Here is a 14,893-nt window from a genome sequence, read left to right on the forward strand (position 1 = left end):
TTAAAGAAGTCTCTTGTGCTCACCAAGGCTACATTTATTTGAGAAAAATGAAGTAAAACCAGTAATATTGTAAAATATTACTGTAATGAAAAAAAAATCAGATTTCTGCTTGAATATATTTTAAATTACCATTTATATCATGCAAAGCTGAATTTTCAGCATCATTTCTCTAGTCTTCAGCATCACATGATCCTTCAGAATCATTCTAATATGCTAATTGTGCTATTGTGAATAAAATTATAAAATATTTTTTTATTTTCTAGAAATCTATGACAAATAGACAGTTCAAAAAAAGTAATCTTTACTGTCTTTACAGTAATGTCTTTACTGTCACTTTTGAATTATCCGTTTAATTATGAATTTAATGCACTCTCACTACATAAAAGCAATAATTTCTTTAAAAATAACTGTTAATTTTTTTATGTTGTAATTAAATTAAATCAAATAAAAATAATAAATAATCACAATATTTTTTTTTGTCATCAACAATTATATGCCATTTTTGTGAGAGCAGAAGTGAATAAAAAATATTTTCAGAAGCTAAAGCAAAAACTGTGAACACTGGTTGAGATTGGTTTCACATTGGTTCATATTGTCCTTTCGAGCTTTAAATCTGTCCTACCTTTGAATTTTTTTCTTGTTGAATATCCTGTTTCAAATCTTATACAATAAACATAAATCTTGCGTGGACTTTAAGCACATGAATGCTGTTTCTTTTGCATCCTGTGGACGCAATGATTTAGCTTTTCTTGCTAGCTCAGTGCTCACGTGTGTTTGTTGGATTCGCAGGGATGGACTTGTGTCTGGAGTCCGATCACGGCTGTGAGCACATCTGTGAGAGCTCGCCTGGCTCCTTCCACTGTCTGTGCCTGCCTGGATACACGCTCAACGAGGACGGCAAGACCTGCACACGTGTGTAGCCTCGCTAATCACACATCATCATAGAAGTATAACAATTATCATTCCATAGGTGCTCAACAGGTGTGTGTTTGCTTTGCAGCCATTGATCTGTGTGCTGAAGGGAAGCATGATTGTGATCAGATCTGTATCGCTTCACCCGGGTCATTCACTTGTGAATGTAACAAGGGATACATGCTCAACGACGACAAGAGAACCTGCACAAGTCAGTGAGACACAAGTGATATCTGCTTAATGATTTAGTGCAGTGTGTACTTCTACTTTTTTGTACACAGAATGGTTATGTTTGGAATATCATACTACCATAATATTCATACTATTTTTGCTTTATGCATACTGAACGCTGTATGCAAATATTCTGTATTCATGGAATATTTCAACTGCATTTGCAAAAATGTGCAGCATGCAATATATTTTGTGCAGTATGCAGTTGTATATACGCTAGTATTCCATTTTGAAAACAGTCAATGGAACTTACTGTAAACTAAACGTACACCTTTTCTGCTATTCTACAACACAGTGTATTGTTTCTCAACACGTAGTATGCTTACTTGTACATTTAAAAGCAAACTTAAAGATCCCATGAAATCGCTTAATGAGCATATTTGACATGACTTTTTTTAAATTTTATTTTAGTGTTATTTAAATACTATTACAGTATTTATTAATATTTTGATTTTACCTTAATATATATATTTTCAGTTTTCGGTTCCACTTTATATTAGGTGGTCTTAATTACTATGTACAAACATTTTACATTGTACATTTTTTTTTTAAATACCTATATATAATTATTAATTAATTAAGTTTTTCATTTAATATTATATTTTATTTTTAGTTTTTCAATAAAAAAAAAGTTTTAGTTTTAGATATGAAAAACACTTATGAAGCACTCTAGCCTATCCTAACAAATCGACATGAACTAAAACCCAGAAAGCTCCAGTCCGGTTTTCATGGGGTTTACTCACCTGATTTACTCACTTATAAATCTTCTCTCGTCGTTCTCTGCCTGTTTCAGTGATCGACTACTGCTCGTTTGGCAATGATAGCTGTGAGCATCAGTGTGTCGGTGTGCTCAACGGCTTTAATTGTCGCTGTAACGAAGGATACTCGCTCAACGATGACCTGAAAACCTGCACAAGTTAGTGAGAGCAATTCCCTGCAACTTACAATGCTTTTTCAAATATAAAAAGCGGATGCTATGTAGTATTACAGCATATTAATACAGAGCAGGTGATGTAAAACAAGTAAAAATAATAAATGTTTGCATAGTATGCTAGTATCGCCAAATGCAAACATTAATAGCGTTGAATTTTGCATGTGTTTTACCATCACCAAAGTCTCATGCATCTTTCTGCCTGTTCTAGTGATCGACTACTGTTCATTTGGGAATGATAGCTGTGAGCACGAGTGTGTGAGTGTGCTTCAGAGCTTTTATTGCCGCTGCCATGAAGGATACACACTCAATGAGGATGAAACAACGTGCACAAGTTAGTGAGGCCCACGGATACGAATACAATTCACATATGGAGGACTCACAAATACTACCCACAACGCTACAAACCTATAATTACATGCCAGACACAGACACTCTCCTAACTAACATTTTTCAAACACATGGAACAGTTTCTAATGCAAAGACAAAGTTCGCAATTTCATTACAGCTTCCTCTTGGCTGCATTATGCTGCTATAAAACACACTTGCAGTACTTATCTATGCATTTCCTCTTGTGACCAGCTGGTTTATCTATTAAGCCACTGAACAAAAACAGCGTGTTTTAGTGTTTAAGCTTCTGGTTCTGTGCAGGTTTTATAGTAAATTGTAAAAACAGCCAAATAGTAGAACTTTTTTGGTTCATGAGCAATATGGGGAAACTGCTTCACATCGAGTAGCTTAGCAATTCAAAAACAAGTTACTTTGTTAAAAAATAGTATCTTTAAAAATAGTTTAAATTATAGTTTAACATTTTTACCATGTTGTAGTTGTTTTTTTTTGTAGTAAAAAGTAGCTAACTCAGCTAAAACTAATAGTATCTGGCACAAAACCATTTGTAAGCAATGGCTTAAAAATCCTGCGATTTAGCATTTTTCTACGCCACTCTGCTATGTTAGCACAGGAAGCATATTTTTGTTACCGTATCTTAACAGGAAATTATGTAACCTACTATTTGTTAGCTATGCTACAAGCTATTCACAGAAAATAACTAACTCAGCAATTAGTAGTAGTTATTTGGCACAAAACTGTGATTTAGCATGTTCATGCTACATTACTGTTTGTTAGTAAAACTAGCTTGCTGCTGGACAAATACACTGTTTTGAAGGCAATTAAGTTGCTGTCATGCTACTGAAAATGTAGTTAAGTTAATAGTGTTGCAGTGTTTAATACCTTTTTACTTATTACAAAATATATGAACATTTAAATACAATAAAGCAATGCACAAAAATGTATAAAGTACTAATGTTTTACACAGATTAAAGAGCAAAAGAAGTAAAACACCAATATGGATCACAGTACCTTTGTTAATACTTTAACATTATCAATGAATAAAAAGCTACATTTGCTACATTAGTTAATCTTTATTAAAAATAAAACAACACGTAATTTGTTAGCTCAAAAAAAGCAGTTTATAACACAATTTATAAATTAATTTAAACAATGATTCAATGATTTAAACAATGGTTCAATGATTGATTAATGAATGTTTAGAAGAATTTTTCATTTGCTGTTTAATTAATTAATTAACTAAAATTAAATAGTAGCTTACAGCGGTGTTGTGCATTTAACCAGTAAAAGGGAAAAGTGTTATGATAGGCCTACATTCAAAATTCTAAATCATCTTTAATAAATAATTTTTCATTTTTTTTTGGTGTCTACGATAACAATACCGTGCATAGTTTTAGCAGCTTAAATGTTAAAGGATAAACACAGCTTGTAGTTTACTTTGATGTGGTTTGCTCTTCCTGCTTTGCCAAAGCTTTTCTCTCACTGTTCTCTGCCTGTTCTAGTGATCGACTACTGCTCATTTGGGAATGATAGCTGTGAACACGAGTGTGTGAGTGTGCTCAATGGCTTTAACTGCCGCTGTAACGATGGATACTCACTCAACGCTGACAAGAAGACCTGTACAAGTTAGTGAAGTCCATTGTCAGTTTGTACATTCACAGATTTAAAAGGAATTCATTTTTACTTCACATATTTCTTAATTGTTTACCATCGGTGTTGGGTCCAATTGTTAAGATGCTAGTTTGAATATCACCAGATGTGGATCCCGTTGGGTTTAATATCCTTAATATATCCTTCCTCGTATTGCTCTCTGTTCTGTCTCAAAGCACTGAAAGCTCTGTAAAAGATTTCAGATGTTTGTCCACAGTTGGGAATTGGGAATCAACGGCATCCTTTTTTTCCCTCCAAAACAGCACATAAATGTCTGAATAATGTCTGAGCATGTGATGGCCAAAATGAGTTCTTAACCTTAAACATGGAAAACAATTGGGAAACAATTGGAAGTAAATATGGTTTAAAGTATCTAAACGTTGTAGTGCAAAGGTTATATATAAAAAAATATCTAATCCATATTTAGTGATCGATTACTGCTCATTTGGGAACGATAGCTGCGAGCACCAGTGTGTGAGTGTCCTGAAAGGCTTTCACTGCGTTTGTAATGACGGATACACACTCAACGATGACAAGAAGACCTGTACAAGTCAGTGAAGGCAGAACATCCTTTTGCTTACAATCAATCCTAAAAATAAATTTCGTTGCTATTTTCGCAATTGTTTACCATCTATATTTAGGGCCATCAATTGCTAAACTGGTAAGAGTGTTTCCAGTTTGAACATTTTGTGCATTCAAGGCAGTTTGGAAAGGATATATTTAGAAGACACAACATCACCACGCAATTGTAATTTCTAGCGGCAAAATTCATTGTAGTGAGAAACCATACAGCCACATTGGAGCATCAGTATCAAGTTTTTCAAAACAACAATACTATATACAAGAAGCCCTACTGTCATATTAATGGTAAACAATTGAGAAAAATTCGGAAGAAGCAAAGAAACTTTACTTTAAAACACCCACATTTCAAAACAGTAATACATTCGGTTCAACATGTCATGTCCTTGAATTCTAATACATCTAATTCATATTTAGTGATCGATTACTGCTCATTTGGGAACGATAGCTGCGAGCACGAGTGTGTGAGTGTCCTGAAAGGCTTTCACTGCGTTTGTAATGACGGATACACACTCAACGATGACAAGAAGACCTGCACAAGTCAGTGAAGGCTTACAATCAATTTATGTATTAACTTATTTCTCAGTGTTTTTCTCAGTTGTTATATTTGGGCCATCCATTGCTAATCTTATAATAACTTTTCTAAATGGTGGAGTGTTTCCAGTCTTTAACGGTGCTGTATGTAAGTTTTTGACTCTACTTAAGCATAAAATACCCTAATATGTTTGCAGATAGTTAAGAAGCATGCTAAGTGAACAAAACAATGCTACACTCAGTTATTATTCTTTGAAATTGTGCATCACAGGCCGTACTGTCGCTCTCTGTTTTAGTTTGTGTAACAAGCCCACTGCCAGTTTACCCATTTGTATTGACGTCGAGAAACACAGCATACTTCATCATCATTTGAAGTCGTTACTGTTACTGTTGTTGTTCTGAATTTAGACTTGGGGCCCAGTAAGAGCTGTCATTTTATTTGCAAGACAAATTCTCCACCATATTCATAAACAACTGAGAAAATTTGAGAACTATATGAAAGAAGGAGTTTGGTGATGTTTGGTCATGTTCTTTAAACCCATCTAATCCATATTTAGTGATCGATTACTGCTCATTTGGGAACGATAGCTGCGAGCACCAGTGTGTGAGTGTCCTGAAAGGCTTTCACTGCGTTTGTAATGACGGATACACACTCAACGATGACAAGAAGACCTGTACAAGTCAGTGAAGGATACATGTTAAAGCTCTACACGCATACACCTAAACATACATAAGAGTATCCATAATCCCAATTTAATACAAGTATTAAGTATAATTTATAAATCCATGCTTAACTGAAAAAATCCATAAAATAAACATAATAGCATTTTTACAAGTTTCCTTTCTATGCTTCTTCCTCTTACAAACATTTTGCTCTTTGCCAACTACTTTGGCTGCTCGTCTTACTCCAAATTTTGAGCTTCTCTGCTTCTTTCTGCCTGTTCTAGTGATCGACTACTGCTCGTTTGGGAATGATAGCTGCGAGCACGAGTGTGTGAGTGTGCTCAAAGGCTTTAACTGCCGCTGTAATGAAGGATACTCGCTCAATGACGACCTGAAGACCTGCACAAGTTAGTGAGGGCAACGTATAGAACTCACACACATGTACTATTATGCACGCTTTGCTTTTGTGGAAGCCCATTTCTGCTTCAGAGGAAAAAATATAATGGATAAATTGAGGTATACATTACCGCTGGAATTTTTTTTTGGTTTTTTAAAGACGATACATTTATTCAGCATGGATGGATTAAATTGATCCAAAGTGATAGTTAAGACATTTCTATAGTTTCTATTTTATTTTTTCTATTCACCAGAGAATCTTAAGTTTATCAGCAGCAAATGGAGTAATGATGCTGACAATTCAGCTCTGATAGCAGAAATAAATGATAGTTTAAAAATACATTCAAATCAAAACAGTTAAATTGTAATAACATTTCGTAATTGCATTTCTAATATATGCCTTATATCTTGGTGAGCATAATGGACGTCTTTCAAAACCATTACAAAATCTTACCAACCGCAAACTTTTAAAGGTAATTATACATTTTAAATTAACAAGATCAAGACTGGGAGATGTAAATAAATTAAAGTCACAAAGGTTTAATATTATTTTTTATTTTGTGAGGCAGAAACTGGCTTCAACAGGTTTTGCTGGCTAACAGCATCCAGCCAGCACTAACAGCAGGGACAAAACATACAAAACATCAAAAGGGCATTAAAACAACCACAAAATAAACACATCTGCTACATTCTGAACATCCTACCCCTTTTGAACCGGCTGGTTTAACCGTTAACATTCTACTTCCTAACCGTTTCATGTCAAAATAAGTGAAGCAACTTAAGGGTGATTGTCTCTCTGTAATTTGAGACACAAAGTGTGAACCGTTTTTACTGTTTTCTGTGATTTTTTTAAAAAAAAGTGTGTTTCCTACCATTCTCTTCCTGCTCTAGTGATCGACTACTGCTCATTTGGAAACGACAGCTGCGAGCACGAGTGTGTGAGTGTCCTGAAAGGCTTTCACTGCCGCTGTAAAGATGGATACACTCTCAATGATGACAAGAAGACCTGCACAAGTTAGTGAGAGTAACACACATACACTTCCAGACCCATACACACAACACTAATCCTGCACTGACTTGGCATCAGGCTCTTTAAATTATTCGGCGACCATAATGTAAAAAGTTTCTTAAAATGGACAGTTGCTCTTCTATATAGCCTGTGTTTTATGAGAACCTATGTTTTATTGGTAGGTTGATCTCGCATGGCTAGTGTTTGGGTCAAGGTTAAATGTGTTTGCGGATGCTTTTGTTGCCATTCCAGTTGTTTGAAATTTAACCTATTCATTACAATATCACATTTAATCCCTTTTTGAAGTAGTTATTGGACGTTTAATCACTAAAACACTATTGCGTTTGTTTTTGTTTCTCAGTGATTGATTACTGTTCATTTGGGAATCACAGTTGTGATCATCACTGTGTTAGTGTGCTCAATGGCTTCTTCTGTCGCTGCAATGAGGGATACACTCTTCAGGAGGACGGAAAGACCTGCCAGTGTATGTATGAAGCTCCAGACAGGTGCCGCATTATAGACGATAAGTGTTTTATGTATTAAAATACAGGTACTGTCTGTTTTCCTTGTTTAAGATGCAAATTAGTAGATTTTCACAAGCAAATGCATAAAATAAGTTTTAAAAGCAGAGGTGGAATTTTCTTAGTGCATATCAGTGTTTGTATTTCATTGCATGCTTTTTTATGTAATTGCTTTTCAAGAGCAAAAGGTTTACTTTTAAAATGATCATTGAGGCTTTCACAGCATTTGATGTATGGTGTGATTTATTGACCTTGTAAGTTGATTAACAGATTAATCTAGGTCATAAAGCTATTCAGTTCGCAAATATGCTCAAATTACTCGACACGGTTTGATTACTTGGCTGAAACTCTTTTAAAACGGTTCAAAATCAGCTGGCGCGGAAACGAAGCGCCCCCTCTTTAAGCCTGATGGCCTTCCCAGACCTTGGCCTTGAACAGCTGGAAAGGCCAAAAATATCAAGTGTGTCGTTTATCATTTGTTAAGTTTACCTAAAGGCTCAGGACATTTGCTTTAAAGAGCCCGGTCATTCCTTCACCAGATTTCCGCTTCTCTGTTACCGATTTAATATATGGCAGAAATAAAGTTTTATTCACATTCTTTGGAATAGATTTTTGGGATTGATTAAATGCATACAAACAAATAGTACACTATTATTCAAAAGTGTAGTTGTTTTTTTATGTTTTTGAATTTTTCGCTTTTTTTTTTTTTTTTTTTTTCGAGGTTGCATTTATTTGACCCAAAATACAACAAAGCAACAGCAATGTTGTAAAATATGAAAACATTTTCTATTTGAATATATTTTAAAATCTAATTTACTCCTGTCAAGTCAAGTCAAGTGGCTTTTATTGTCATCCTGTGATGTGAAGCTGAATTTTCACCATCATTACTCCAGTCTTTAGTATAACACGATCCTTCAGAAATCATTCTAAGATGCTGATGTACAATACATTTTCATTGTTATTGTCAACAATGATGAATAGATCTTTTGTAACTTTATGTCTTTACTGTCACTTTTAAATGATACATTTAGTGATGAATTTAATGCATTACTCCAGTCTTCAGTTTCACATGATCCATCCTTCACTTAAATCACATTCCTTTTTTCACCTCATGAATCCCATTCGTGTATTTTTATTGTGGTGTATGAAACGTTCTTCATGTTTATGTCTTCTGCAGCGGATAACCTGTGTAACACAGTGGAACATGGTTGTGAATACCAGTGTGTGAGCACTCCGGGATCATACCACTGCATATGTCCTGAGGGCCACGTGCTACAGGACGACGGCAAGAGCTGCGGAAGTAATGCACAGCCCTTATTATAGCTGAGATGATCCTAAAGTTTGTTTTAAAAGGGGAAATGCCTAAAGCTGAATTCCTAAAACTGCAAAAGTATAGATTGGTGTCTTCATAAACTGCATGCATTCTGTTGCTAGAGGTGAAGTGTACTTAAAATACTTTATTATATCTCAGTTTAACATTTAGAGACCTTGGCTTAATATCGCCCATATGCATTTTTTCGAAACCCTCAAGCAAAATATAAAGTTTGTGAGTTTAAGAAGTATTTCTGCAAGGGAAAGCAAATATGAAGCTCAAAATTAGAAACGTCATCTTTGAAAATCCCCACCTTCTCTGCTAATGGAATTTTTTTTTTAATTCACGTCTGTTCATTTCTCTTGCCCTCTCTAAGCCTGTCGATCCTCCAACATCGACCTGGTCCTCTCATCAGCGGTTCCAGGCGTGCGGCATGGGACTTCAAAGCACATCATAGTTTGTTAACCAGGTGGTGGATCAGCTGGACGTCTCTCCCTAAGGAACGCAGCATTAAGGTGCGTCAGTACTCAAGCCGAGTGCGGACAGAGTTTCCGCTCAGCATGTATCAGACAAAAGAGGAGATCAAAAAGGCTGTGATGAATGTGGAATACATGGAAAAGGGGACCATGACAGGCTTGGCTCTCAAACACATGGTGGAGAACAGCTTCTCTGAGGCCGACGGAGCACGTCCTGCTGATAAGAACATCCGACGGGTTGGCCTGGTCTTCACTGATGGGCGATCACAGGATGATATTCAGGAGTGGGCCAAGAAAGTCAAGGATGCCGGTATTGTTATTTAGGGGTTGAAGATAAAAGCGGTATTCAGAATGAAAGTGGCACTCAAGATCACTTTATAATACAAATATTCATTAAAAAAAATAGATGTTTCTTAAATTTAGCAAAAAAGCTTTTAATTTTAATTTTATTATTATTGCTAGAAAAGATAAAAAAAAATACAAATATTTTATTGTTTTATATTTTTAATTAATTTATTATATTAAAACATTGATAAACTATTTTAATTTTATTAGTACAAGAATAATAGTTTATTGCTGAAGATTAGACAAAAATAAATAGTTCAATCCCAAATTTCCCCAAAATCACAAAACTCTAAATAATAATAACTATAATATAAAATAAATAATTTAAAAAACACACACACATATACAGGTATATATGCTCTTGTTTATTGATGTTGCAGGTATCACCATGTATGCTGTTGGTGTGGGTAAAGCCGTTGAAGATGAGCTGAAAGAGATTGCCTCTGAGCCCATGGAAAAACACTTCTTCTATACCGCAGACTTCACTGCCATCAGCCGAATCCTTTGGAACCCTCCCAAGCTCAATGTCTGTGCAGGTGCGTTTAAAAGACTGAGAACACGTATACCACATCTGAATCATCTGCGCTAGATGGCGCACAGTATTTTGTTCAATAGCACCATCTAGAGCCTGAAGTAAACACACACATGCAATGTTCACATAAGGAGGCGCCAATGAGTATTCAATGCAGGCTATATATTCCTTATAATAGAATGCATAAAGTACCAGTTTAGGGAAATTATTGATGATCATTATACTGGATATTGTGTTCATTCTCACATTCAATGGCTAATTTTTCAGCTGAGAGTCAAAGGAGATCGGAGTCAAGGACCCTAAGCATGAGAATCTTGTGGAGTTCAGCCCAGTGATGTCCACCCTAGACCAGCTCAACCAGAAACATATCCTTTATATATTCATCAGCACAGGTCCTATAAACAACACGCTTGTTTTTCATCACATGCAACTACACCGTGCAGCATTGCAGCAAACCTTCTCCCATATAACCTGAGGATTATCGCATTATTACAACAAGCTGAGGGGTCTAACAGAAGCCCCTCTATACAGAAAGAGCCCACATTGTGTCTGTGGGTCTGATCTGTTCCAGACTGGCCCCTCTGGTTTGGCTCCTCACGTAAACCTCTGTGACCACACGCTTCAATGGCTCTTTGTTTCAGATCTCTCACTCAGCATCATTCATCAAAGCTCAAAAGAGCCCTTGTCCCCCATCTGAGGCCAGAAACAGATGTTTCAGAACTACTAGATGCTGATGCACGTCTCCACTGGATCCGTTTAGCTAGAGTTTGATGAGATTACAAAAGTAAGAATGTCGCTTCCTGGCTCTCATCATAGTTTAAGTACTGCTGATGGGAGTCATTTAAAGTTGGATCTAGTGGTTAGAGTGCATTGCTCAGAGACTTTTGAGCTCATTTGTTCAAGCGGTGCCATGCGCAATCCAATTCCACATCATTTTTTCATCAGAGAGGCCAAAAGGACACATCATTTACTGTTTTTGGCATTTAAATATGTAAATCGGCGCTGCAGTGATTATGTAATTTTGTAGGCAATCAAAAAGTTAGCATTATTCTGGTCTCAGTACGATTTTACTATTAGCTTTTGGATCATGGCAGAAACAAAAGTCTTTTCTTGCACTTGTTGTTTCATGATAATCTCCACATTTGGGAACCTAAATGCAATCGGCGGAAGTACAAAGTTAAAAACTACACTTCAACGCCACCACCTGAGCTTCTTGACACAAAAAACATTTTGGGTTAAAGTAGTGTGCAAGGGAGAAGTGATAAACTAATCAAGGCTCTGAGAAAATTAGTTTTCCACCATACGATACATGTGCACATATGAAATTTCCATTATATGTAATATGTTTTCATTTGAAGCAAACCTATTGCTAATTGGCACAATTTCATATATTACCATATTTATTATATCTATCCCATACACATATGTCTGTATAATAAATATATATATATATATATATATATATATATATATATATATATATATATATATATATATATATATACATATACACACACATCTGAATCATAAATAACATAACATGGATATATACAAATTTAACTATATGGATTTTGTTCTAAACTTTTAAGTCTTCATGTACCCAATTAGAGAATGTACATAAATGTATGTGAATACATTTTATATAACCTAGATATTATAGATATATATCATATCTTACATCATAAAATATAATGTGCTTGTGTTAAGCATAAACCTTATTTTAGGCATTTAACCAACAAACCAAAAAAAAAAAAAACTAAAGCGTGGCTGGTAATATTTTATATTATATTGCCTTAACTGTGTGCTTCACTGTCAGCTATGACCAAGCGATTGGAAGTTCTGGAGAGCCAGTTGCTCACGAGAAAATGAGAGAGAGCTTCACACAACAGCGCAGCTGAGGACGGGGCCCGCCGGGTGTGAAGAGCCCCACAGTCACGAGATCTACAGGTGTAGACGCCTGAGGCACGAGGCCCACTATTTCCACTGCCATTCTTGAACATGGCTGATATTGTTCCCTATTTATATATGATCTGTGTTATGATTTACTTAGAGAGAATGTGTATTTGCAAGATGTATGATGTTGGCATTTATGCACTAAAAGGAAGTAGAGTGTTTGGTACCACTCTGAAATATTGTCATCTTTATTATTATTTGCATCATTTTGTTAAATATATATGCACAGTAATGTGACACCGTGGACCCGTAAAACCTTTGCTTACAGATATTACAAACAAAACAGTTACAAATAGTTTTTGTACAGTTTTAGAATCATTAGCTTACAGAAAATACTAATACACACGCACTCCGTCATATTTCCAAAGTTGTTGCCTGTCAATGTTTTGTGCATGAATATTAGAACTAGTCAGAGGAACATGTTCTGCTAATTGTTAAATGTTTAACTGGACTGCAAACAGAGTTTGGACTCGAAAACAACCAGATAGTCTAACATTAAAATGAGATTTAAAATTGTATGAAGCAAGTAGTAATGTACAGTGCCCTTAAGTTGCATTTTTAAAATAGTTTTATTGAATACGGAATCCAGTAACGATACCTCAGAGTACTCTGGCCTCAGGTTTTTATGTTTTCTAGATGTTTGCAAAAAAGGCCCCATTATAAGGCTCTTATATGTGAATTCTTGTACTTTTTGGATATTTCCTAATAACACTCTTTTTTTAAAACGTTCAAAACGTGTCTGTATTCTTTCACAGTGTCAAATAAAGATGTTTTCAGACTGCTCTCAAGAAATATTCTACTATGATATACAGCATAATGAATCTACTGTCTTAGTGGTATACTAATACTTATTATAATTTAATGAAATGTATAATGATTTTTCAACAATATAACATTATAATAGTTATTAGTATATCACTAAGACTCATTTGTCATTTCTATATATATATATATATATATATATATATATATATATATATATATATATATATATATACACACACACACACACACATATACATACACATACCAATGAAAATCATGTAATGTTTATTTTTTAAATAAATAGGTTTTTTTCACTAATAATTACATAGAAATGTCAAGTAAACCATTGGAATAAATGTAAAATTTTGAGGGAGAAAGAACTAATACTTTCTCTTATAACTTCAATTATACTTATTTTACTTTTTTTGCAAAGTACATGAATGCGACACACATCCACAGTCGTAGTAATTGATCAACATTTACATCAGCCACAGCGTAATCCAAACGCAAGAGACCATTAGCGCTGACATTTCAAAATAAAAATCTCTCGATGTCAGCGGACCTTTAAACATCAAAAATAATCTCTCTTATTAAGCCCCGTGATCTTATGTGCATCTCACAGGCGTACTGTCGCTCCAGTGATGTGACTTGCATTTCAACAGTGTTTGCCCTTTTACCTGCAGATCTCTGGGGCCCGAGACACTCGAGTCTCTCGCGCCTCCTTCCCGCTCCGTCTAGGCCCAGTAGAGGTTATGAAATGTGAGAGATTCCCGCTAGCCTCAGTGAAAGCGTGTTAATTACCACAAACATACTGCAGCTCGGTGCCCAATACTCAGATGTTTAAAGGACAAATGTCTTGTCATCTCAACAGAACTCCCTTTTGTGAACTGTCGCTTTTTTTAGAAACACAAACATATGATGAGGAAAAGGGCACAGGTTTCTAGAAAGACAGGAGTTAATTGTTTGCTTGTTTTTTGACAGCTATGTTTTTTTTTTGACAGATGCTCTTGTAATTTAATGCTAACTAAGGCTCCATTCATATGTTTGAAAATACAGTAAAAAAATTAATGTGAAATGTTTTTACAATCTAAAGTAGCAGTTGTCTATTTTAATATATATAAAAATGCTGAATTTTCAACATAACTACTGTCTTTAGTGTCACATGGTCCTTCAGAAATCATACTCTAAGCATACAATAAGCATTTCTTAATATTATCAATTTTGAAAATAGTTGTGCTGCTTAATATTTTTTGGGAAAACATAATGCATTTTCTTCAAGGCATGGATTTGGATTAATGTAAAAGTCTTTACTTTCACCTTTGACCAATGTAATCTAAATTGATAATAAATAAATAATAAAATACTGATGATAACATAAACGTAATCTTTGCTAAAATGTGCAATATATATATAATATTATGAAGTTAATTATTTTATATCTAAAAAAAACATAGCAGTTGTAGTAATGTGTGTCTTTGATTTTACATTTGTTTCGTTTTTTCAGCAATAAAAACTACAATAAGAAAAAGGTCATGACCCATGGATGAATCTGAACGTTTTAAATTCCTTTGAAAGATCTGAAGCATTAAAAATGTTTTAAGTCTTGTCGTAAGTACTCTCTTTCCACGTCATTTTTTCATAAAAGGTATATCTGAATCTTAGATTTTTAAATGAATTGATATATAAGATTTATAAGAACAATGACAGGCTGCACATAAAAGCGCACTGCATATGAG

General features: G+C 34.8%; 1 protein-coding gene across 1 annotated transcript in view; it reads left to right on the forward strand.

Annotated features, from left to right (window-relative positions):
- The window catches only part of matn4 (matrilin 4), a 20,539-nt gene extending 8,052 nt beyond the window's left edge, over positions 1 to 12,487 (forward strand). The window contains 18 exon segments of the mRNA XM_043243035.1: positions 790 to 912; positions 1,001 to 1,123; positions 1,937 to 2,059; positions 2,286 to 2,408; positions 3,925 to 4,047; positions 4,500 to 4,622; positions 5,069 to 5,191; positions 5,743 to 5,865; positions 6,133 to 6,255; positions 7,136 to 7,258; positions 7,615 to 7,737; positions 8,952 to 9,074; positions 9,463 to 9,512; positions 9,544 to 9,594; positions 9,596 to 9,872; positions 10,288 to 10,443; positions 10,712 to 10,804; positions 12,250 to 12,487. Of these exon segments, the coding sequence (XP_043098970.1) occupies positions 790 to 912; positions 1,001 to 1,123; positions 1,937 to 2,059; positions 2,286 to 2,408; positions 3,925 to 4,047; positions 4,500 to 4,622; positions 5,069 to 5,191; positions 5,743 to 5,865; positions 6,133 to 6,255; positions 7,136 to 7,258; positions 7,615 to 7,737; positions 8,952 to 9,074; positions 9,463 to 9,512; positions 9,544 to 9,594; positions 9,596 to 9,872; positions 10,288 to 10,443; positions 10,712 to 10,804; positions 12,250 to 12,308 (2,162 nt within the window). The 3' untranslated portion in view covers positions 12,309 to 12,487.
- Positions 12,488 to 14,893: the final 2,406 nt, after the last annotated feature.

This window comes from Puntigrus tetrazona, chromosome 6, assembly GCF_018831695.1.
Source record: "Puntigrus tetrazona isolate hp1 chromosome 6, ASM1883169v1, whole genome shotgun sequence".
In the NCBI taxonomy this organism is placed as follows: Eukaryota; Metazoa; Chordata; class Actinopteri; order Cypriniformes; family Cyprinidae; genus Puntigrus; species Puntigrus tetrazona.